General features: G+C 40.9%; 1 protein-coding gene across 1 annotated transcript in view; it reads left to right on the top strand.

Annotated features, from left to right (window-relative positions):
- The window catches only part of clec16a (C-type lectin domain containing 16A), a 302,517-nt gene that overhangs the window by 48,383 nt on the left and 228,739 nt on the right, over positions 1-25,395 (top strand). The window contains exons 10-11 of the mRNA XM_068056378.1: positions 109-222; positions 24,139-24,367. Of these exons, the coding sequence (XP_067912479.1) occupies positions 109-222; positions 24,139-24,367 (343 nt within the window). The remainder of the gene's footprint in view (positions 1-108; positions 223-24,138; positions 24,368-25,395) is intronic.

Genomic DNA, 25,395 nt, shown 5'->3' with positions numbered 1-25,395 from the left:
GAATGTTTCTTAAACTTTGTCCTCTTATCCATAATTTTATCAAGGCTTTCAATTACACAATTTTTAAAAGCTTAAATAGAGTGTTAATTTTAACTCTTTTTCTCTTAGGTGTTTTTAATTATACACTATAGGCCGCTGGTGAACTCTTTGGCTGATGTAATCTTGAACGGGGACCTTTCAGTCTTCAGTCTTCATTCAGAGCAGGATGCTTTGAAGCATTCAGTAAGTACGTCTCCTTTCAGTACAGTTGAAATGGATATCACTTGTAGGATAGCTGGGATAAATGTCCAACTCCCATTAATTGTCTAGCTTGAGTTTGGAGATTCTCTGTTCTTTATAATGTCTAAGCTTTTCCAGCCTATTGCTAAATGCTTGATTCCATTTACTTTTGTTTAAAACTTTTTCATATGGTAATCCTTACATTTAATTAAATATCAGCTGCATTTATTGGTAATCAGATGTTTAAAAAGCTGACAAGCAATGTAAATGATAACTAAAAATGATTACACAAAAGAAAACCGTTTATAGATTTTGAAATGTCAGGAACATGTATTGAGCAATACTTGAAAAAACAAAATTCTGAGAACTAGATCAAAACCTTGGCAGCGCTTGAACTGCTCCATGCGTGCATTCCAAAATATTAGCAAATAAAACTGCAGCCAGTAGAGGATAATATGATTTTTTGGTCCAATAAAAACGCACAGATGTTTTCATATTCCAGTTGCCAAATGCAAGCCTTTTTTGCTATTGATTATTATACAAATTCTATCTACTTTGATCATTTAAATGTGCCCACTGAGCTATTCCCAGGAAATCGTACTTTCTAAATACATATTAAATTTCCTTTGGCAATAGGTAAGAATACTGAACCTGTAACAATATTGTAATTATCTTTATAGATATTGAACTGCAGTACAAGATTTTACACATCTTGTCTGCTATCCTTGAAAATAGGGTAAGCTAATCTTGAGCATAAAGTGCAACAAATGGAGTGTAGTGTTGCTCTTCAGTTTCTGCCATTAATTCTCCACCATGCAGGATCTGGAATATGTCCTGTTGATTTGCGTGAAGTGGAGGAAACTTCATTGATGCTGTCTTGTGAATTGTGAAATGACCTGCTGTGGCATTTATATATTTATCATAATTAAGTCTCTAGCCAAGTGCACTATATTCTGTCTTTCATTAATTGTAGAAAATGGATTGTGTTGTTTCCAGGATTTGTATTGACTGTGGTACCAAACAAGTCAGAAGCATGCTTAACAGAACTTCGGTAACAATAATGATGGAGCAAATAATGAATTACAGAATGTCCAAATGGAAATGCACAACTTACTCCTTTTGTTTAGTTTAGTTATACAGCACTGAAACAGGCCCTTCGGCCCACCAAGTCTGTGCCGACCATCAACCACCCATTTATACTAATCCTACACTAATCCCATATTCCTACCATATCCCCACCTGTCCCTATATTTCCCTACCTCCTACCTATACTAGGGACAATTTCTAATGGCCAATTTACCTATCAACCGGCAAGTCTTTTGGATGTGGGAGGAAACCGGAGCACCCGGCGAAAACCCACGCAGACACAGGGAGAACTTGCAAACTCCACGCAGGCAGTACCCAGAATTGAACCCGGGTCACTGGAGCTGTGAGGCTGCGGTGCTAACCACTGTGCCGCCCTTTTGGCCTTAATTTTTTTTTTATATAAGTGATGTACAGTTGAGGGAAAGCCATATTGTTTACTAAGGGAGACATTTTATCTAAGTAGGTCTTTTCAAATGCTAAAAATTGTGCCAATGAAAGCAGAAACTATTCAAATTCTAAAACTGATTAATCAGTATCTTCAAGAGAAGATGAAATTCATGCTGAATTCATTCTTCAGAAGCTAACTCCCAGGATGTTAGGTTAATGATTAGTTATTTGAGAGCAACGATAGAAGCTTGAATTCACTTTATTGTGACACTCTATTTGAATTTGGGTGGGAAACATGCACTTGCCAACCATCCTCCGGCATTGCACCCTTTCAGTTTTGGTGGCCTGTAAAAGCAATTTGTCCATTTGTAAGTAACACATGTATTTCTCCCATCATCTCTAATCTTTTAATATTCTTCTTCTGCTTCCTTGCTGCTTCTGATCCTTTGTGGCCTGTTGTAGCTTTTTCCTACTCCACTGACTAGCTCTCCGTCTATGCCAAAGGTTTGTATTCCTTTATTTGGATTTTTTTTTTCCCCCTGTGGTTAAAGTTTGTCTAGCAGCTTTTGGCTAATGAAATGCAAGGGACCTTTAAAACTAAATTGATTTTTGATTCTAATTGCATTCCTGTAGTTATACTCAATATCCGTGAATGTCAACTTGAAGTGATACTTTTCCAACAAGTTCTATTTTAAGAGAGAAAGTAACGAGGGCTAAATATTTTGCTTGCCCAATTAGAGCAATGCTTATAATATTTCAACAGAATCCAAATGATGTAATTGAAGAAAGGAAGCACAGCCTTGACTTTTATATTTAAAAAAAAAGATTGTGAAACTTTTGCTGGAAGGAAGATCACATTTTTGTATATAAAGTCATGTAAATATGATTAAAATATTTTGACTGATTTGGAAGATTTCCATTAGTATGTTATCCAGTGAGTAGCTGAACCACACAGATGCAGAATCAATCACTGGTCTGTGCTGAGTTAGCTGATCTCAGCTGAGAAATGAAAGAGGCACTATAATTGGATCGGATTCTTCTTCCTGATTTACTTTCCAGCAATCCCCGTTGAAAGGGGGCTTTGCTTGAGGAACAGGTTGGATTCATTTATCATGCCCCTTACTGTTGAAAAGCCTGCCAGCACTTATTGTCAAGGCTGATTCATGAATATTGGCTCGAGCAAGTTAGTGATGGAAACTGGCACTCATAGAGTGATCAAGAAGGATGAGAAGGGATAGTGCACTGTCGTCAGTCACAGAGGATGTCGTTTCTGACTTTGACTAGGGTCGTTTCAGTGTTGTGGTAGGGGTAGAGACCTGGTCAGAGATTTTCAAACATGGAGTTGAGGGAAAGATGGGCATGGATTTGGGAAGTAAAAACACGTTCAAGGGGTAAGGAATGGGAGCTTGGAGATGGGGTGGTAGTTGGCAAAGAAGGATCAAAGGCAGATTCTTTCAGCTCCTTACCCTTACTGTAGGGGGAGGGTGGTGAGGGCAGATGAGGGGGATTTAAGGAGACTGTTGATGGTGGAGAAAGGATGCCGGGGGCTATTTTTGCATTCTGGGATGATTCTGGATTAATGAACAGTTTTGCTGGAGGAGAACAGGGCTGTGTAGTACTTCATCTGTTCCAGCTAGATCTGCTGATGAATGGCTAAACCAATTGTGCACCATACAGGTCCCCTGAGACATAAGTAAGTAAAGATGGTGACCATAAGAAGGAATGGCCTCGGTGGGAGAGACAATGTTTTACTAGGGTAAAAGGCATCAAAGGCGGAAGTGAGAAGCTCATTGAACAGATTGACGTGCAGAAGTATTGCGGCCAAAGAGCAGACAGTAGGCAGTTTGAAAGTGCAGTTGTAAATGACGAGAGTAGAGTTTCTGCCATGGGTGGATACAGAAGGAGGTGTGGATGGAAGGGGGAAAAGGGGGAAGAAGATGTGAGCGGTGGGGGGAAGAGGGGGAGAAAAGAAAGCAGAGGATTAAATTGCTGATCTTCATGACTCACTACCACACCCACTTAGCCGAAAGCAGCTCTTTCAGTGCTAGTTTAAAAGTGTTCTTAATAGGGATATGAATTATGTTTATGGGGATATTTCAGTCCAAATGGGATAATGCAATAATGCTTCATGGAGCTTGAGTGTGAAACCTGTACAAATTTTCCATAAATTTGTGGAAGCCAGAGGTACACATTTAATTCCATACAGTGACCATGTTTAGTTGTATTGTATTGGTGCACTATGACCATAAACTATGGAGTGCGATAAAAGCCCAGAGTTCACTGTTCTTTTTATTAAGTGAATAAAAAATACTTTCATTATAGCTATTGTCAGTCCCTCTGAATATTTTGAGGTAACATTTTGTTTTATGAAACCAGTGAATGTATTGTAAAATATAACTAACACACTTTTTAAAAACAAAAATCATAAAAGTTTTTTTTTGGTCTAGAAGTGTCTAGCCATAGAATGTTCTTTATGCAAGTATTTCATGTATAATGCACTAGGAACAGGAGAGAGCCATTTAGATCCTTGAGCCTGTTTTGCCATTCAATGAGATCGTGGCTGATCTGTTTCCCAAGTCCATATACCCGCATTTGTCCATATCCTTTAATACCTTTGGTTAACAAAAATCTATCATTCTCAGATTTAAAATTAACCGTTATCCTAGCATCAGTTGCCATTTGTGGAAAAGAATTCCAAACTTCTACTGCCCTTCTACCATTACTTTTCAAGAGTAGGAAAGAAAAGTGGGACTCCGTACTAGAGCACTGTGTCTTTGTGAAAAGGGTCCTTAATCATACTCCCATGCAAAGATTACAGAGGTGCAGTGAGAAGCATGTTCATCATTTACTATTTGTTCTGAGGAGGCCCTTCAGTGGTTTCACATTGAAGATTGTTTTGTGGTGGCAGAAGAATATAGTGGCTGTTTGGAGTTTGTGCTCTAACAATAGGTAAATTTTGTAGCCTTTGTGAATCTCATTTTTAGTGTCTTACCATGACTGTCCATCCCTGTTGATGCTGCTTCTAAACTCTCATGACCAAACAATGAAATAGGACAAAAGAAAGTAGGGGAAATACCTGAATAACTTGCTGAATTTACAGCATCTTTGAAGGTCTATCATAAATATTTCATAATTTATAGATAATCTACTTTAAACTTTTTCCTACCAAGGCCTGTATATTTTATATATTTTAATTTTTGTTTTAAGTAAATGTTGCTAGCTTCAGTGGAGTTACTAACAGTGGATGTGACTGCATAGAAAGGCCTCATGTATCAGTGATTGAAATGAGATAAACATTGAGTTAATGTTAATGCCTACTAAGAAGAATTTAGGTCCCTTGCACTGTATGGTTTAATAATTTTTCCAAGCTTGTTTCTATAAATTAACCAATAAATTTTGCTGTTTATAAAAAAAAAAATATTGGGGAAAAAAACTAATCGAAAAAGTTAATGGCCATGTTTCACAATACTCTTGTAAATTACTTGCTATATGGTTTTAATTATATATTTCTGTGTATCTGCATATGCTGACTTGCAGAACAGTGAGCCAGATTAGTTGTCATCAATCTGGGTGGGGTTATTAACAAATTAATGTTATAAAGAACTACATATGAAGTGTATTGTTTAGTTGTGTTGGTCCTTCAATAATCTAACTGCCACTTTGTTGGCTCTTTAAGTACTGGCATTGAAATAGTGGTTTGACCGGATGCGCCTGGGAATCTTTGTTTAGCACCTTTTATTTGACTTGTAATCCATGATTTGAAAACTAAACACTGATTGCTGTCAAAGCAATTTGCTTCTTTGTAATGCAAATATTTCTGATTCTTTTCATCTATTATTCTTTGTACTTTTCCTCTTGAGTTCTGGCTGCCAAGTTCATACTAAGCTTGGCTGGTATTGTTGGAAGATGAAAATGGTAGCATTAATGGGATTAAGAGATAATCACTAAACTTGGAGTGGATCATCATTAAACAAGTGATGATGTGACTTGGTAGGGAGCTGGTTATTTCGCTTTCGCATCAGTTGATGCATAATACAAGGAGATGTACAAGCTCTGTCCAATCTGCATTTCCAGTCTCTGCGTTTTGGGGGTACTAACATTACAACAATATTTTCACACAAAAAATTGTCTTTGTTAATGCAAGTCATTATTAAAAATGGCACGTTACTGATTTTGCTAAGTAAACATAAGTCAGAAGGCAAAAAAAGCTGTTTTCTCACCCCCTTGCCCCAACCACTCACCTGTACTTTTGGTCATGTTCAAAGTACCATTTATAGCATTAGAGGCTGGTTTCTCTCTGGCTTCTTCAATTGATTAATGGTGGTGTGGGAGGGAGGAGGTGCAAAAGGGAAAAAATGATCAGTAAAGAAAATGATAAACTTGTAAGATTGGAGTCTTCCCCAAACTGCAGTCATGATCTTTAAATTAAATAAAGAATGGATTACACAATTCAAGCATATCCAAGAACTCAGAATTGCTGGGGGATGGTGGGTAGCTACTTTTGACAGTCTTCTGAGAAAAGTAGCAATGCCACAGACCGCTGCAAAAGTGAAGAACTTTGGATATGAACATGTCCTGTTGCTTAACACTACTAGATTGTGTGTCAGTGGTTTATAATGTAGGAAATAGGAACAGGAGTAGGCTATTTGGCCCCTCGAGCTTGCTGCACCATTCAACTAGATCATGGCTGATCTTCTACCTCATTTTCATTTTCTCGCACTGTCGTCCCAATTGCTCTTTATAGTTCAAAAGCCTGATATAAAAAATAAGTGATTCACTAAAGTCATTTATATATTCTATTCCTACATACCAATTAACTTTTATATTCCTGCAAGCATCCTAATTACACAAGTTTAAATAAAAAGACTAACACAGCTTTGTAGCATAGTTGTCTATTCATGCCTTTATCCAGCTATGGCCCCTTTTCAGGCTAACTACAAGTACTTAAGAATAATCATTCCACTAGTTTTTGTTTCCAGCAAAACAAAACTCTAAGCAGTTTCCAATAAACCGAAACTTACAACACTAATCTATTCTTTTACCTATTTCAGACTGACTACTAAATATATATTCTAAGCATATTTTTAAGAAGTTTCTCCTGAATACTTTATAGGATTTATTAGTGTCTATATTTATGACCCCTAGTTTAGGACTTTCCTACAAGTGGAAACATCTCTATGTCTATCCTATCAAACCACATCATAAGTTTAAAAATTTCTATTGGCTTACCCTCATTCTTCAGTTTCCTCAGTATCACATTTGACCCCGGGCTAAGTTGTCGACCAGATATCCATGTCATCACTAAGACCTCCTGTTTCGACTTCCACGCTTCTTCACTTTGACCCTGTTTAGCTCATCTGCCACTGATATCCTCAAGCGAGTTGAAAGCTAGTTTCAGTAATAGTGACATGAAACTATCATTGATTGTCGTAAAAACCCATCTGCTTCACTAATTTCCTTTAGAGAAGGAAATCTGCAATCCTTACCTGGTCTGGCCTACATGTGACTGCGGACCCAGAGCAATGTGGTTGACTCTTGCATGCCCTCTGAAAAGGCCAAGCAAGCTATTCAGTTGTCAAGAGCAATGAGGGATGGGCAACAAATGCTGACCTAGTCAGTGCCGCCCACATCCCACGAAAGAATAAATCCTCAAGCATGCCTTTGTTGCCTCTAAACTTGACTATTCCAACACATTCCTGGCCAGTCTCCTATGTTCTACCCTCTGCAAACTTCGGGTCATGCAAAACTCTGATACCTGTATCCTAATTTTCACCAAATCTCGTTCATCCAGTTTGTGTCCACATGCAGCAAGACCTGGACAACCTTCAGGCTTGGACTGATAAGTGGCAAGTAATGTTCACGCCACACAGGTGCCAGGCAATGATGATCTCCAACAAGAGAGAATCCAACCATCTCCCCTTGGGCATTACCGTCACTGAATCCTCCACAATCAACATCCTGGGGTTACCATTGACCAGAAACTGAACTGGAGCAGCTACATCAATACTGTGGCTACAAGAGTAGATCATAGGCTGGCAATTCTATGATGAGTAACCTGACTCCTCAAAGTCTGTCCACCATCTACAAAGCACAAGTCAGAAGTGTGATGGAATACTCGCCACTTGCCTGGATAAGTGCGGCTCCAACAGCATTCAGGAAGCTTGACACCATCCAGGACAAAGCAGCCCGCTTGATCGGCACCCCAAACACCACCTTCAGCATTCACTTCCTTCCACCACCGGTGTACTATGGCAGCATTGTGTATCATCTACAAGATGCACTGCAGCAACTCACCACACCTCCTTCGACAGCACCTTCCAAACCCCTGACCTCTTACACCTGGAAGGACAAGGGCCGCAGGCGTGTGAGAACACCGCCATTTGCAAGTTCCTCTCCAAGCCACACGCCATCCTGACTTGGAAATATATCCGTTCCTTCACAGTCGCTGGATCATAATCCTGGAACTCCCTTCCTAACAGTACTGTGCATGTACCTGCACCAGATGGACTGCTCAAGAAGGCGACTCACGACCAGCTCTGCAAGGGCAATTAGGGATGGGCATCAAATGCCTAGCCAGTGACACCCACATCCCATGAAACGAATAATAAAAAAAAAGTCCCTATGCTTGCTGGCCTAGATTGAGAAAGTGAAGGTGCATGGGGTCCAAGGTGTACTAGCTAGATGGGTAAAGAACTGGCTGGGCAACAGGAGACAGAGTAGCAGTGGAAGGGAGTTTCTCAAAATGGAGACGTGTGACCAGTGGTGTTCCACAGGGATCCGTGCTGGGACCACTGTTGTTTCTAATGTACATAAATGATTTGGAGGAAAGTATAGGTGGTCTGATTAGCAAGTTTGCAGACGACACCAAGATTGGTGGAGTAGCAGATAGTGAAGGGGACTGTCGGAGAATACAGCAGAATATAGATAGACTGGAGAGTTGAGCAGAGAAATGGCAGCTGGAGTTCAATCAGGGCAAATGTGAGGTGATGCATTTTGGAAGATCCAATTCAAGAGTGAACTATACAGTAAATGGAAAAGTCCTGGGGAAAATTGATGTACAGAGAGATTTGGGTGTTCAGGTCCATTGTTCCCTGAAGGGGCAACGCAGGTCAATAGAGTGGTCAAGAAGGCATACGACATGCTTTCCTTCATCGGACGGGGTATTGAGTACAAGAGTTGGCAGGTCATGTTACAGTTGTATAGGACTTTGGTTCGGCCACATTTGGAATACTGCGTGCAGTTCTGGTCGCCACATTACCAAAAGGATGTGGATGCTTTGGAGAGGGTGCAGAGGAGGTTCACCAGGATGTTGCCTGGTATGGAGGGCGTTAACTATGAAGACAGGTTGAGTAGATTAGGATTATTTTCATTAGAAAGACGGAGGTTGAGGGGGGACCTGATTGAGGTGTACAAAATCATGAGAGGTATAGACAGGGTGGATAGCAAGAAGCTTTTTCCCAGAGTGGGGGATTCAATTACAAGGGGTCACGAGTTCAAAGTGAGAGGGGAAAAGTTTAGGGGGGATATGCGTGGAAAGTTCTTTACGCAGAGGGTGGTGGGTGCCTGGAACGCATTGCCAGCGGAGGTGGTAGACGCGGGCACGATAGCGTCTTTTAAGATGTATCTAGACAGATACATGAATGGGCAGGAAGTAAAGAGATACAGACCCTTAGAAAATAGGCGTCATGTTTAGATAGAGGATCTGGATCGGCGCAGGCTTGGAGGGCCGAAGGGCCTGTTCCTGTGCTGTAATTTTCTTTGTTCTTTGTCTCCTAATTAAGTAACGCCTCAGTTTTAAAATTCTCATCCCTTATTTTCAAATCCCTCATGTCCTCTCCCCTCCCTATCTCTGTAATTTCCTCCAACCCTCCCAAGATATTTGCGCTCCTCCAATTCTGGCCTATTGCGCATCCTGATTCTAATTGCTCCACCATTGGGGCCATGCTTCCAGCTGTGGATTTTCCACCCCAAACCTCTCCGCCCCTCTTTCCTGCTTTAAAACCCGTCTCTTTGACCAAGCTTTTGGCCATCTCCCCTAATATCATCTTATGTGGCTTGGTGTCAAATTTTGCATGACAATGCTTTTGTGAAACACCTTTGGACTGTTATATTACATTATAGGTGCTATATAATTACAAATTGTTGTTGCTATAGCTAGTAGTAGTAGTGAAAAGAGCCCCATCCTGTTCTCTCTTGGCTGATAGTTATAACCTCCGTTTCAGAGCAAACATTGTGCTGATCGGCATTTGTTACGTTGGTTGTATATTTTTTTCTTTAATCATATTTCAAGATTCTTAAGTTGCTGTGTCTCCCTCCTCCCCCAAAAGTTGAGTTTTTAATGAGGATTTTTAAATTTTATTTTCTACTTATATTTGCAAAACTACTAAAACACACTGCTGTTATTCCTTGGAGGACTCGTACTCTAATTTAATTTCTGCTTTTTCATTGTTTTAAATTTTGAGTTTTCTTTTGCTGAGCAGTGGAAAAAGAAAAAAAATTGAAAAATTGGCATCAAATTTACTGGTAATTTGTTCTATTTTAAATATTGATGCACATTTGCGACGACTTACTTCCTTAATAGTCATCTTTTATTTTTATTTCCTGTTTTAGTCTAGACCATTTGTGGGCACATTGTCACTTCCTGTTCTTTTTAAAACATAAAACCCTGATCATCCTTGATATTTGCTTCCTGTTGGTCATTTTATTAGCACTATTCTCTTAAAAACCCGAAATAGTTTTGAATTGATCCTTATGCACTAATATAAGTTGTTCCAGTTCCCGTATTCTGAAAGAGTTTGTGGGAGCACTTTTAATCTGTTTTGTTTTGGGTTTTTATAAAACAATGGTGGGTGGTAGGCTGCTGTGATTGAATTGTGTGAATCTGAATTGAAGTGCAATTGAACAATGTTTTAAATTGCACCAATATTTAATTTTATCTCTGTGAATGTTACAGGAAAATAGAATGATGGGTATGGTATATATTATAAGCAAATATTCAACATTGAGTTGAGAATTGCTTCAATGCAGAACCTGAAGTAGTGGTGTTTTGCACCAAAGCTGACAGAGATGTATTCTATTTGGATTGAGATAAACTTATGCAAGTTTCACAGAGATGCTGTTCAAGATACCTGAAGTCAGTACACCAGCTGCAAGTGGAAACAGAAAAATCTTAGTGCAAGTGCAATGCTTGGTTGATAAACTTGCAGATATCATTTCAAGGTGAAATCCCCTGCTCATATTTTCTGACAATCCTTGATGTGATTGAAGCATCAAGGTCTAGTGTTTCTTTACTAGCAGGAGATTCAGGCAATCTGATCACATGCTACGATGCAGAGTGGGGTCATGGGCATGTACTGCGATTCTGCATGCCATGAGTTTCAAGCAACATTAAAGAACGTAATGTAAGAAATAAGAGCAGGAGGAAGCCATAAGGCTCCTTGAGCCTGCTCTGCCTTTCAGTAAGATCATGGCTGATCTGATCTTGGCCTCAACTCCACTTTCCCACCTATTCTCCATAACCCTTGACTCCCCTATTGTTCAAGAATCTGTCATTCTCGGCCATATATTCAATGACTCAGCCTCCACAGCTTTCTGGGGTAGAGAATTCCAGAGATTCATGACTCTCAGAAGAAATTCATCTTCATCATCTTCTTAAATTGATGACCCCCTTATTCTAGATTCTCCCACAAGGGGAAACATCTCTGTGTCTACCCTTTTAAACCCTCTCAGAATCTTGCATGGTTCAATAAGATCACCTCATTTTAATGAACTCCAATGAATATATTCCCAACCTGCTCAACCTTCCCTCATAAGACCACCCCTTCATCCCAGGAATCAACCTAGCAAACCTTCTCTGAACTGCCTGCAATGCAATTATATCCTTTTTTAAATAAGGAGATCAAAACTGTATGCAGCATTCTAGATGTGGTCTCACCAATGCCCTGTACAGTTGTAGCAAGACTTACCTACTTTTATACTCCATCCCCCTTGCAACCTTCCATTTGCCTTTCTAATTACTTGCTGTGCCTGTATGTTAACTTTTTGTGATTTCATGTACCAGGACACTCTGATCCCTCTGTACCACAGCGTTCTGTAGTCACTGCATTTAAATAATATTTTGCTTTTCTATTTTTTGTACCAAAGTGCATAACATTACATTTTCTCTCATTATACTCCATCTGCCAAATTTTTGCCCACTCACTTAACCAATCTATATCCCTTTGCAGACTCTGTGTCCTCCTCCCAACTTGCTTTTCCACCTCTCTTTGTATCGTCAAGTTTGGCTACAATACAGTCAGTCCTTTCGTCCAAGGCATTAACATAGATTGTAAATAATTGAGGCCCCAGCACTGATTCCTGGGGTACCGCACTAGTTACAATTTGCCAACCTGCAAATGATCCATTTAGCCCAACTCTGTTGGGCAATCCTCTATCTATGCTAATATATTACTCCCTAACACCATAAGTTCTTGTGCAGTAACCTTTTATGTGGTACCTTACCGAATATCTTTTGGAAATCGAAATGCACAACATCTACTGGTTCCCCTTTATCCACTCTACTCATTCTATAGTCAAAGAAGTCTAAGTTTTGCCTTTCATAAAAACATGGAAATCGGTGGCCTTAGTGGTGGCACGGATATGTGGTTGAAATTTCATCCCGGGGTCAAATATGACAGGGTTGCAAACAGTTTGGTTCTGCCCCAGATACTTGCCAGGAAGAGGGAGGGAGGGAGTCAACAGCTAGAAAATGGAGTCTGAATTGGGGACTGAATGATTGTTTCAGTCTTCCCAATATTTATTTGGAGGAAATTTCTGCTTTCCAGTACTGGATGTCAGGTAAGCAGTCTGACAAAATTAGAGACAGTGGAGGAATTGACAGAGGTGGCGATGAGGTAGAGCTGGGCGTTGTCAACATACAAGTGGAAACTGATGCTGTGTTTTTGGATGATGTTGCTAAGGGGCAGCATGTAGATAAGATCAAGATTTACCTCAATTTCTTTTATTTTTTTCAATTTCATTGGTGCCCTGCATTGTAGTCTGTGTTCTTTCACTGGTTGAACTGTTTAAAAATCTGAGTATGAAAATAAGCATACTGGAAGCCATACTCTGTGTATAGCTAAACTCCACTGTTTCTCAAGCTAGAAATGCTATAGCATATCCTTGGGGGGCGGTGGGTGGAGCAGCTTGCATGTTTGGGAACTCTAGTCATGGAGTAATCCAGTGGAAGCTGATGTTCCATCACTCTGCATTTTCACAAAACTATTGAACTATATTCAGGCTTGGGCTGATAAGTGGCAAGTAACATTTGTGCCACACAAGTGCCAGGCAATGACCATCTCCAACAAAAGAGAATCTTGCCATCTCCCCATGATGTTCAATGGCATTACCGTCACTGAATCCCCACCATCATCATCCTGGGGTTACCTTGGACCAGAAACTGAACTGGACCAGCCACATAAATACTGTGGCTTCAAGAGTGGGTCAGAAGCTGGGAAATTCTTTGGTGAGTAATTCACCTCCTGACTCCTTAACGCCTGCCCACCATCTACAAGGTACAAGTCAGGAGTGTGCTGGAATACTCTCCACTTGCTTGAATGAGTGCAGCTCCAACAACACTCAAGAAGCTTAACACCATCCAGGACAAAGCAGCCCACTTGATTGGCACCCTTCCTCCTCCCCCCCCCCCCCCCCCCCTTAAACATCTACTCCCTCCAGCACCAGTGCACAATGGCAGCAGTGTGCATCATCTATGAGATGCACTGCAGCAAATTGTCAAGGCACCTTCGACAGCACCTTTGAAACCTCTACCACCTAGAAGGACAAGGGCAACAGATGCATGGGAACAACACAGCTGCAAGTTCCCCTCCAAGTCTCTCACGATCCTGACTTGGAACTATATTGCCATTCCTTCACTGTCGCTTGGTCAAAATCCTGGAACTCCCTTCCTGACAGCACTGATGGTGTACCTACTTCACACTGGCTGCAGTGGTTCAAGAAGGCGACTCACCATAACTTTCCCTAGGGCAATTAGAGACTGCCAGTAATGCTTACATCCCATGAAAGAAGAACAAAAACCTCTCATTATTCTTAAAGGCTGCACTTTGCTTTTGCTTTGTACCACTCCACATCAGTGTTGTCTGATATGTTCGTCAATAGCCACGTGTAGCTAATTGGGAATCTAGATCTGTTTAATTGCAATTCTGATTTGCAAATTTAAAAAAAGAATAATCACTGTAATTGAGCATGTTTTCTCAATACTCCCATTCACATATGCGTGTGTATGTCAATCTTTGTTGCTAAAATATTAAGAAAAGAAGCAGTGTGTCTTTTGATAAATAATTTGCTTCCTGGGTTACTGAATGTTAGATCTTAAATAAACATAGACATGTAAAGGACATTTACCTATATTGATTAAGTGTATGTGAGCCATTGTCTACTAAAATTAGTGCATGTGGCTAAAATGGTGTCATGGTAGCCACACGTGCAGCTAGTCAGCAATTTCTGTCGGACAACATAGAATCATGGAAAGGTTACGGCACAGAAAGAGGCCACTTGGCCCATCATGTCTGTGCCAGCCGAGAAACGTTCCACCCGTTCTAATCACTGCTATGCAGGGGGTCTTGGGGTAAGTTTGAGGAATCATCCCCTTTGAAGTACTAGCTTTATTACATGGTGAAATGGACTTAGTGATAAATAAGATCAGTAATCGTGCTGGAGCTGAATTGTTGATCAACTTGAGGAATAGGACTTTGCAAAGTAGTAATAGTGGTACTTTGCATAGACTAGTTTGCAATGCATTTTTCCCCATATTAGATTAATAAATTGAAATATCTGACAGTCAAATGTGCGATATTGAGACGTCAGTAAAAATGGTACCTTTTTGTGATTAATCTGCTAGAAACCACTTGTGCAGCCTGAATGGGCTATAAATGGGTTCCTTATCTGTTGTTCACATTCATTATGGGAAACTAGGTCTAACTTTCTCTGCCAAATCCTGCATTGTAATTTTTTTTGTAAAAGCACAAATAAACTAGAATTACTTACTCTGGTTTTTGTCTCCAAACCATTACAATAACATCTGTTTTGGAGAGGTAGAAGGACACCCAGTCGACTTCAGTATTGGCTGCTGCAGGTTTCACCTTCCTTCCTGTTTGGTGAGAAGTGTCGCCAGTTATTTCCTGAATAATTGATGTGTGGTGTGATTATACCTGCATTGGGTTTGCTGGGCTTATAACCTACTTTCTCTTTCCTGTAAAGAGCACCAGACTTACTGGTATTGCTCTGTTTTACCAGTAAACTACACTAGATCAAACCAAGACTGATGCAGATACAAAATTACTTACCGTACACCCAAGTAGTATTGGTTACTGTACATCACGCGTGCAAATTTAGACTAGCTATAATGGTCATTCTGCTGCATAAGATTGATAATTTTATTTTGGTGTGGTGCTTTTACCTAGTTCACAGAAAATTATGCTTCACCTTTTTCTCCCTTGATTCTTGAATTGTTTTATGTTTGTGTTTAAACTACAACTACCAGTTGCTGCAGAATTTGTTTCAGCCAGTCTCTGCCTGACTTCAAGTTGGGAGGGTTCTGCACAGTATGCATAGTTTGAGAGTTTAGGCTTTCTTATAATAGTTTTGTACCATTTTGTCTAAATGGGTAATGTGCTGAGGGATGCAGGGGAGAAGAGTCCAAACTTATTGTGATTCAGTTACCCACTGGATCCACGTTACTCTTCAACATAGTATTCCTTTTTTAAAAAAAGTTGCTTCTTGCAAACCAAAACTAGATCTTGTCCACCATAGCATTCTGGTACTGGGCCTCTGGACGAGTGATCACTTTTTTTTAAAAACCGTTGAGGTGCACTTTGGAAACAGTGTGAAATATCACTATGTGCTCCTGATTTTTCTGTCTGCTGACAGACTATTTGGCTCTGGCTGAAAACTACAGATCAAGTTTATCAAGAAGTATTACTGCACAGAAGAGTGTCTGCAGAGACTCATCGACAGATTTGCGGCTGCCTGCAACGAATTTGGCCTAACCATCAGCCTCAAGAAAATGAACATCATAGGACAGGACGTCAGAATTGCTCCATCCATCAATATCGGCGAACATGCTCTGGAAGTGGTTCAAGAGTTCACCTACCTAGGCTAAACTATCACCAGTAACCTGTCTCTTGATACAGAAATCAACAAGCGCATGGGAAAGGCGTCCGCTGCTATGTCCAGACTGGACAATCGAGTGTGGGAAAATGGCGCACTGACACGGAACACAAAAAAGTCCGAGTGTATCAAGCCTGTGTCCTCAGTACCTTGCTCTACGGCAGCAAGGCCTGGACAACGTACGTCAAAAAAGAGCGATGTCTCAATTCAGTCCATCTTCGCTGCCTCCGGAGAATCCTTGGCATCAGGTGGCAGGACTATATCTCCAAAGCAAAAATCCTCGAGGCGGCCAGCATATACAACCTACTGAGCCAGCGGCGCTTGAGATGGCTTGGCCATGTGAGCCACATGGAAGATGGCAGGATCCCCGAGGACACATTGTACAGCAAGCTCGTCACTGGTATCAGACCCACCGGCCGTCCATGTCTCCGCTTTAAAGACGTCCGCAAACGCGACATGAAATCCTGTGACATTGATCACAAGTCGAAGAGACTTAGATGGCAGGAAAAAAGACAGAAGCGCAAGGGGAGAGCCAACTGCGTAACAGCCCCGACAACCAATTTTATCTGCAGCACCTGTGGAAGAGTCTGTCACTCTACAATTGGCCTTTATAGCCACTCCAGGCGCTGCTTCACAAACCACTGACCACCTCCAGGCGCTTACCCATTGTCTCTCGAGACAAGGAGGCCAAAGAAAGACTACTACATTGAAGCATGAGCAACACTGCATCAGATTTAGTTAGATTGGCAATACTTCACTTAATTTAGGTAGAAGTGCACATTTTCTGATTTCCTGTTTTGGAGTCATTAAGTGAGTATTCCCGAGCGTACAATTGGATGGCGATCCATTATGCTAGATTTCAAGCCATTTTTATGCTTCTCCTGGTTCTGAAATGGGGCGGGTGCATTTCACTTGGTGCATAATTTAATGATTCAGTCATACCGCAAATTTTCTAATGTTTCCATCCATTTAATGCCATTACCGTTACTCATCAGGATTGTTAGGCACTGTCACCAGTTGGAAATAGTTTAGAATCTATTACTGATATTGCAATACTGATGCTATTGCCGAAGCTTTTTCTCTTCCTGTTGTTAAGAATCTTGGGCTGAATTTTTCCGGCCCATTGGCAATGGGCTGGAAGATGGGAAAGATGGCAGGGGCGCCTGACGTCTTCCCACCACCATGCCACATTGCTAGTGGCAGGAAAGTTGGCTTAGCTGCCCGCCAGATGGCCAATTGAGCCACTTAAGTTGGTCCTTCCTTTATGGGTACTCCATGACCCACGTAGGTGCCCATGGCTGCCCTCACCTGCCCCGATTGCCGGGGCCTGTCTGCCCTGGCCCCAGCTGCCTCCAACTGCACTTGACCCTCTTTGAGGGTACCCCTCCATTGAAGTGCCCTCTCCCTGGTGTTGCAGCCTCAGCAATGACGCTAGCAGTGGTGCTACTGAGCTGTCAGCTGTCTAATTTGCTGTCACTGGCAGCACACCGCCCTAGGTCCTGGGGTTGGCTCCAGCTTTTGGTCCTGGCGGCGGGATTTCACAATCAGCCAGAAAATTCTGTCCTCTATCTCGAAGATTGAGATCATTTGAGGAATATCCTCTGCCACTTCTTTCTTTTCCTAAAATCCCATTTGTTGTGTTTGTCATTTCCACCTTCAATCTTGCCTTTACAAAGCATACTCAAAGTCTGTTTTTTCTACCCCTCTGTATGAATTGATGTCATCTCAGTGACTTGCTTCATAAGATTTTAACCAATTTCAGACGTGTCGTTCCCTCATCAAGACAGTAGTATGTATTTAAAAATGCACTTGGAAATTGCTGTCAGAGACAACCCACTTAAGTAAATGGGCTGTTAGTGTTTTTGTCCTCCAGTGCAGACATGTATTAGCTCTATTCAGGAACTATCCTCTGACTGATTCACAACGTTAAGGATCTTGATGTCTATGGGATTCTAGATGTGAATCAGTGTGCAATATTGCTTTTTAATGCACCAATGCTCCATTCTGCAGAGCTACCTAAGCATCTGTTTCTATCACAATCCAGTCTGTAATATATTAAATATAGTTCATGTGCCATTGATCACAAGTCGTGGGAGTCAGTTGCCAGCATTCGCCAGAGCTGGCGGGCAGCCATAAAGACAGGGCTAAATTGTGGCGAGTCGAAGAGACTTAGTAGTTGGCAGGAAAAAAGACAGAGGCGCAAGGGGAGAGCCAACTGTGCAACAGCCCCGACAAACAAATTTCTCTGCAGCACCTGTGGAAGAGCCTGTCACTCCAGAATTGGCCTTTATAGCCACTCCAGGCGCTGCTTCACAAACCACTGACCACCTCCAGGCGCATATCCATTGTCTCTTGAGATAAGGAGGCCCAAAAAAAGAAGTTCATGTGCCTGTACTTCCTGTCATCTTTTGCCATTATAAATTCATATGTCCATCATTGATGGTAGAGTGTAATTGCTTTGAGAAGTTTATGTAAGCAGCTTTGATGTAATAGATGGACATTGAATTTTATAATTACACTCGGTAATATATTTGCACACTTCTTATCTGCGTTTGATTTCTTACATTTTTGTTACATGTTTTGTCAGCATTGCTCCATTTTATGTATACTTGTCAATCTGCACAATGTGGTGTCTGATTATTTGCTTCTGTGAAGTGGCTTGGAATGCTTTCTTACTTTAAAAGCCCAATACCAATGCAAGTTTTTTTTTTTTGAAGGTTTGTCTCCTAAAATTACCAATAATATAGGAGGAATCAGCAGTCTTAGTTGGAGGTTATTAAAGGTTGGCAGGTGAAGTGGAAATGCCATACTCTTGGCCTTATACAGAGTGCTTTCTGAAGTTGGGTTAAGTTGCAGTGTTGGGAGTTATGTAAGAGAGAAATTATTACTAGTTATCTAAACTGTTATATCTGATCCGGCAATGCTTGATGTCAATGTCAGGTTTTTAAAAAAATGGCAACACCTTTCATTTCTAGTTTTCAGACTAGTTTTCATGTCTTGACTGCAAGATTCACAAAATAATTGAGTTTTTTTTTGTTTTAAAACTCAATTGTTCCACATCTAATTGAATAGGTCGTGGCAGGATGTGGTTTTGCATCTGTGATTATCCACGCAATAAGTTCATGATCTCAGCTCTGCTGCTGAGGGTAGGTGCTGAGCGGAGACCAGGTGCTCCCCCACAGGAAAATGGGACGGTTAGTCACTTGGAGACACCTCTGTGCTCTTCCAGTTATGAAGTGATATTTGAATAGTCCTGGCAGCAATCTTTCTATCTGCCCCTTTGATATGTTGACGTGATATGGATGTAGGTAGAGCAGGCTTACACACGAGTGGTATCACTACTGAGTCTGTGAAAGTCACTTTACCCTAGATAGATGAGCATGTGCTTGCACATTTGGTTTCCAAGGAACCCTTTCCAGCACATTGTCATTTTGAGGCTCTGAGTTTCCTTGCACCTATATAATGGATATTTACCTTCAGTGGGATAGAAGGTCGTATGCAGGACAGATTCAAATGTACCAATCTCCCTGATGTTACAGCTGCCCATTTTTAATGCCAAGTCCCAGGGTTAGTTTGAATTTGAAGTTCTCGTGTACTTTGAGAAGCGGATACACCTGCTATGAGGCAGACTTTCCTATACCCCTCTCTCCTTCCCTTAATGTGCTGAGTGGCTGGTAGGTGTTGCCTACCTTCTTCAGCTGGTCAAACTGGACATGCATTACTAATAGATATGCACTGTATGCCTGGAAATTTTTGCTAAAGTTTAAGATCTAAGGACATGGGTTAGTCTGCTTTGAAATAAACAAATAAATGCTGGAATTTTCCCTTCCTGAAAGAGTTTGGCCAACTGCCTTACATTTCCTATTGGACAGTAAAATGTGGCAATCTGGTAGCTTTTGCTATTACAGTAATAAGTTTGATTTTGGGTATTTGTCTTTCAGGGGTTTTTGGTTTGTAAAACTGGAAGTTAGAACTTTACTGTAATCAGGATCTCATCTTCAATAATGAGTTACTGTAAACCTTAGTAACTCTGAGGAAGAGTGAAATTATTCTAGTCATTGGATTCATTGTGCTTCTTTGTGTGATTGCAACACTAAAGGAAGGAATCAAATAGTTTGGAGGATGAATGTGTGTGCAATTGGTGGGGTGAAGTTTTCAAAATGCAAGTCATTGGGAGAAAGCCACATAAGCACTATTGTACTAACTCTTTAGAAGGATAGGCCATTGCAGTTTTTTTTTCTCTTTCACAATTAGATGACTTTTATATATTGGAAAAAATAGGCTAAATCTATAGAATAAAATCATGGCAGGTAGTCTATCATTTTGCAAATATGATTAGCTCTTCCTTAAAAGATTGCTTAATTAAGGTCCCACATATTGCCGTGACAAGTTAATTTGTGTTTGGTAGTTGAGCAATGAGTCGTGCTGATCAGGACACTGGGTAGACTGTGTGCTCTTATTTAAATCGTGTTGTGTTATCTTTATTGTGCATTTGAAACACCAGAGCAAGCAAGCTAGGCTCCCTTTATCATGTCATTTGAATGACCACTGAAAAGGCAGCACTCGTTCAAGTGCCAGCTTGATTGCATGCTGAAATCCTGGAGTGGGTCTTGAGCCCCCTAGTTTTATTATTCAAGTGACGGTGGTGCCAACTGAGCAACGCTCATACTTAATCATACATAGCAACGGACCTGCAAGTAAAATGTGAGCTTCAATTTGAGCCTGACATATCTTAACAGAACTAACACAACTAGTATTTATATAACACTTCAACCTTATAAAACGTCCCAAAGCTCTTCACAGGAGTGGTATCAAAAAAAAATTTGAATTTGAGCCATGTAAGGAGATATTAGGGCAGATGTCTAAGAGTTTGGTCAAAGAGAGAGGTTTTAATGAGCCTTTTAAAGGAGGAAAGCTAGGTGTAGAGGCGGTGAGGTGTAGGGAGGGAATTCCAGAGCTTTGAGCCTAGGCAGCTGAAAGCACAGCTGCCAATGGTGGAGTGTTTAAAATTAGGGATGTACAGGAGGCTAGAATTGGAGGAGCGGAAATATTTTGGAAGGTTGCAGGGCTGGAGAAGGTTAGAGATGGGGAGGGGAGAGGCAGGGAGAGATTTAAAAATAAAGATGAGAATTTAAAATCGAGGTGGTGTTTAACCAGGAGCCAATGTAGGTCACGGGGTGATAGGTAAATGGGAATTGGTGCAAATTAGGATGCGACAGCAGAGTTTTGAATGAGCTCAAATTTATGGAAGGTGAAAGATGAGATGCTGGCATGGAGTGAATTGGAGTAGTCAAATCTAGAGTCAGCCAAGACATGGATGAGGGTTTCAGCAGCATATGAGCTGAGGCAGGGTCAGAATTGGGTGATGCTATGGAGGTGGAAATGCGCAGTCTTAACAGCACGGATATATGGTCAGAAGCTTATCTTGGGGTGAAATATGATACCACGCTTGCAACAAGTTTTATTCAGCCGTAGACATTTACTAGGAAGAGGGCTGTTGTAGGTGGCTAAGTAACGAAGTTTGTGGTACGGACCGAAGACAGTAGCATCAGTCTTCCCAATACATAGTTGGAGGAAGTTTCTGCTCATCCAGTACTGGATGATGGACAAGCAGTCTGACAATTTAGAAACAGTGGAAGAATCAAGAGAGGTGTTGGTGAGATAGAGCTGGTGTTAGCATACATGTGGAAACTGACACTCTTTTTAGATGATGTCACCGATGTAGATGCTGCTTCCTTTAAGATAAATAATTGCTATAAAGTATTGTGTACTTGGTGCTGGTCAAGAACTTGAATTGGTGTTCTTTTTGCTGGCCCTCTTTTTCTTAGGTTATTTCCAGTTAGAATTCACTAATCATGGAATTTTACAGTGCAGAAGTTGACCATTTAGCATACTGTGCCTGTTCCAGTTCTCAAAGCACTATTCATTTAGTCAGCTCTTTTGTCCATGTTTGAACCAAGGCTGTAATGAAGTCAGGAGCTGAGTGGCCCTGGCAGAACCCAAACTGAGCGTCACTGAACTGTGCTGCTTGATAGCACTGTCGACGACACCTTCCATTACTTTACTGATGAAAGTAAAACTGGGCTAGGCAGATATATGTAGGCAATAAATTGGGCCAGATGTTAGGAAGTGTTTCTACTCATGGAGAGCCACCATTCTCTAAAACAGATCATTGAAGTATATGGTGGGTCTGGGTTTCCTGCAGTCCTTCAGGAGGAGCGAGACAAGTTTCTGAGAGAAGGCAGCATTTCTAAATAGAGGGAATGTTTTTGGGATAGCTAGTAATACTAATACTCATGAACCACTGTGGTTTCTTGAAGCCTTCATTGCCTGTGGAAAAACCCTTGTAAATACCCCTCTGATTCCCCAAGTTGACCATAGATTTTTGCCTCTCATGGGAGATTGCCTGACTGAGTAACTGGTGTATGTGCCTGCACACAGTCAGGCTGGGGAGGTTGGGGGATGCGCTTTGTTGGCTGGATGGTCTTTTCCTGTCATTTTCATAAGTTAGTCCATCTAGTGCACCAATGCATGGCACCATCGGATGAAGGTACTCTGGTTTGATTTTCCTCCTACTTAGTTCCTGATCCCTGCCTCCTTGCTGTGAGGGCAGTATCTCCTGTCTGGGAGAAAGGGAAATATTGGGCAGAGACATTTCTAGGCTTTTATACGTTGCCTCTTGATGCTCAGTTCAGAATGTCATTGACATTACTCTTTGAACAGATTGCCTGCTGTTGTGGTCTGATGGGGGAATTAGAGAATAAACACAATTTCAAAAATAATAACTAATTGCTTGTTTAAAAACAGTATTCAATCTGTGCTACATAGTGAGACATGGCTTTATGACCTGTGATTATAGGATCCCAGATGGGTTTAGGTGATCTTTCCCCTTAGAGACGGTTGACACTGACGTCCGAGGGTAAATCAACCTATGTTAGTTTCACCTCCCAGCTGATGGTGGAAAGTGACATTGGCAGCAGTTGGTATTGCTGTATTATGTAACAGAGGTAAAGGAAGAAAGAAACTATTTTGAACACTCAGTTATTTTTGTACCAAAAATACTTTTTAAGCATAAAAGGCCCTATTTATGCCAGGTTTTATTTTTGTGTATTTTGACAGCTTTTTTTTTTTTTAGAGCTCCACATAGTTTTAGTTGCGATGGGAGCATATTTTTTAACATGATATTGCCAACCCTCTTTCTGACTTGGTATATCATGCAGTTTATGTGATAACTCTTGTATGTCTTGTGTTACTTGAATTTTGTTTAGGGACTAAAGTTTGGTTTTAATGAAGTATTTGAAAATTGTCTTTTACATTGGATAGCAAAGTAAATGTATCCTAGTTATATTATTCATTGCAGCAATATGCTTCACTCTGTTTTGGGAAGGCCTAGTGCCTACCCCCACTAAAACAGACTTTCCAAGCTAATGCCCACTTTACCTTTCATAGCAACATTAGAAACAACTTATGTGTTCAGTTTAAGTACTTAAGTGCATTTTATGCTTGTAATAGCCCACAAATAATCTGGATGTCTTTGTTTTCCAGCACTCTTTTGCATTCAGCAAATGCCAGATGAACAGCTGCAAATTATAGATATTGATAATTAGTCTGTCTCTTCTAAACTTGTCAGAATGAATTGTGTATTGCACAATTCAAAATGCTGTGCGTGTACTTTTTTTCAAATGATTACAGTCCACCAAGTGTGCCGTTAGCTGTGCTAATCACGTGCAAGAACTAATGTGAACTGCTGTTGTGATGCATGCAGTATATAATCCTGTATCTCTCATCCTGCAGATATGTCAGATGTTTGGCAGTTATAACGTGCAATATTTTTCATTGTTCCCTGAAAGGCGTGCTAATGACAATAAAGCCTAAAAATTACTATGGCCGGTACTAATGGATAAGCACAAGATGCATTCATGTGACAATCTTCTGTCCTCTAATGCAGATACTCAGCCATTTATTTTAAAAAGGTTGTCACCTTTCTTAAAATGGCAAACGGAGGGATGACACACAAACCTGTTAATCATTCATCCACTAATATCACTAAGAGTTATTGATGGGCATAATTGTATTTTTGAATTTAAATGTTACGTTGTGCCACGACACCAATTGCTGACAGTAATGATATGGAAAGTGTCTGTGTTGCAAGGTGCAACATTTTTTAAAAATCAATTGATAGGTGTAGGCAACTAGTTGTTTTACCTGGTATTAGAGAATTTACAGGAGATTTTGATTTTATTTTACAAATTGATTCATAATTTCAATTTATTTTGAAAGATGTCTACAAGTATTCGATGTTTCACAAAACCTGTAGAAACATTGGAGAGATCTCTTGAGATTAGTCGACACAAGGGGAAAAAGAAATTGCAGAAAAGGCCAAACTATAAAAATGTCGGCGAAGAGGATGAAGAGGAGAAGGGGATGGAAGAGAAGGAAGACGACACAGAAAAGCTGAAAGGTACAGAGTCTAGTACAAAAGGCATCAAGACAAGTGGGGAGACTGAAGGTGAGTGTTGCACTAACTAAAAGACTGGTACTTCCCCTCACTTTCCTACAGTCCAGTGATTATTCAATGTCTTATTTAAATATACTAAAATTTTCAAAGCCAAATTATTTTGAGAGTTTATAAAGGAGGAGAGTTTATGAAGGAGGATAATCACTTCTTGATCACTCTATTGTTGTTAAGACCATATTGCAACTCAAAAGGCCAAACAAGCACATGGAGGACCGCTTTATTTGAACCAAGGATATGTCTTGATATAAATATAGCTATTTGATCTGGTCTGCTGAGCTAATCAGTCGGGCATTGCTGGCTATCTGTCATTGTCTTCCTCTTTCACATACCTGTGATGTCAGCTCTGTCCCTGGTCTTTGGTTTTCTTCAAATTAATCTATGCATATTTTTCCTATATCTGTCATTGAAGCTTTATTCTGATGTTGGTCTCCCTTGATCTTTAAGTTGCGTGTCTTTTCTTGACTGTCTGCAGCCTTTGACGTGGTTGACCACACCTCCAACACCTCTCCACTGTTGTCCAGCCAGTGGGACTGCACTTGTCTAATTCCAGTCTTTTCTATCTAATCATAACCAGAGAATCATCTGCAATACCTTCTCTTGCTCCTCCCACACAATTACCTCTAGTGTCCCCAAGGATCTATCCTTGGCCCCTTGCATTTCTCATCAACGTGCTGACCCTTGGCAGCAACATCTGTCTACACGTCAGTTTCCACATGTACGCTGACGATATCCAGCTCTACCTCATCGCCACCTCTCTCAACCCCTCCACTGTTTCTTGATAGTCAGACTGCATCAACAACTAAGTATTTGGAAGATTGAAGCCATTGTCTTCAGACCCTGCCACAAAGTCTGCTGCCTTGCCATCCCTCTCCCTGGCAACTATTCTGAAGTTGAACTAGGCTGTTCATGGGTGATGCAAAAGCCAGGGGATCAGGCAGGCATTTCTGTGGCCGCAGGCGTGCATCCAGGATGGTGTGTTGCCTCCCTGGTGCCAGGGTCAGCGATGTCACTGAGCAGTT

Source organism: Heterodontus francisci, chromosome 24, assembly GCF_036365525.1.
Source record: "Heterodontus francisci isolate sHetFra1 chromosome 24, sHetFra1.hap1, whole genome shotgun sequence".
Taxonomy (NCBI): Eukaryota; Metazoa; Chordata; class Chondrichthyes; order Heterodontiformes; family Heterodontidae; genus Heterodontus; species Heterodontus francisci.
The sequence above is the reverse complement of the archived record's forward strand: the minus strand, read 5'-3'. Positions and strand labels throughout refer to the sequence as shown.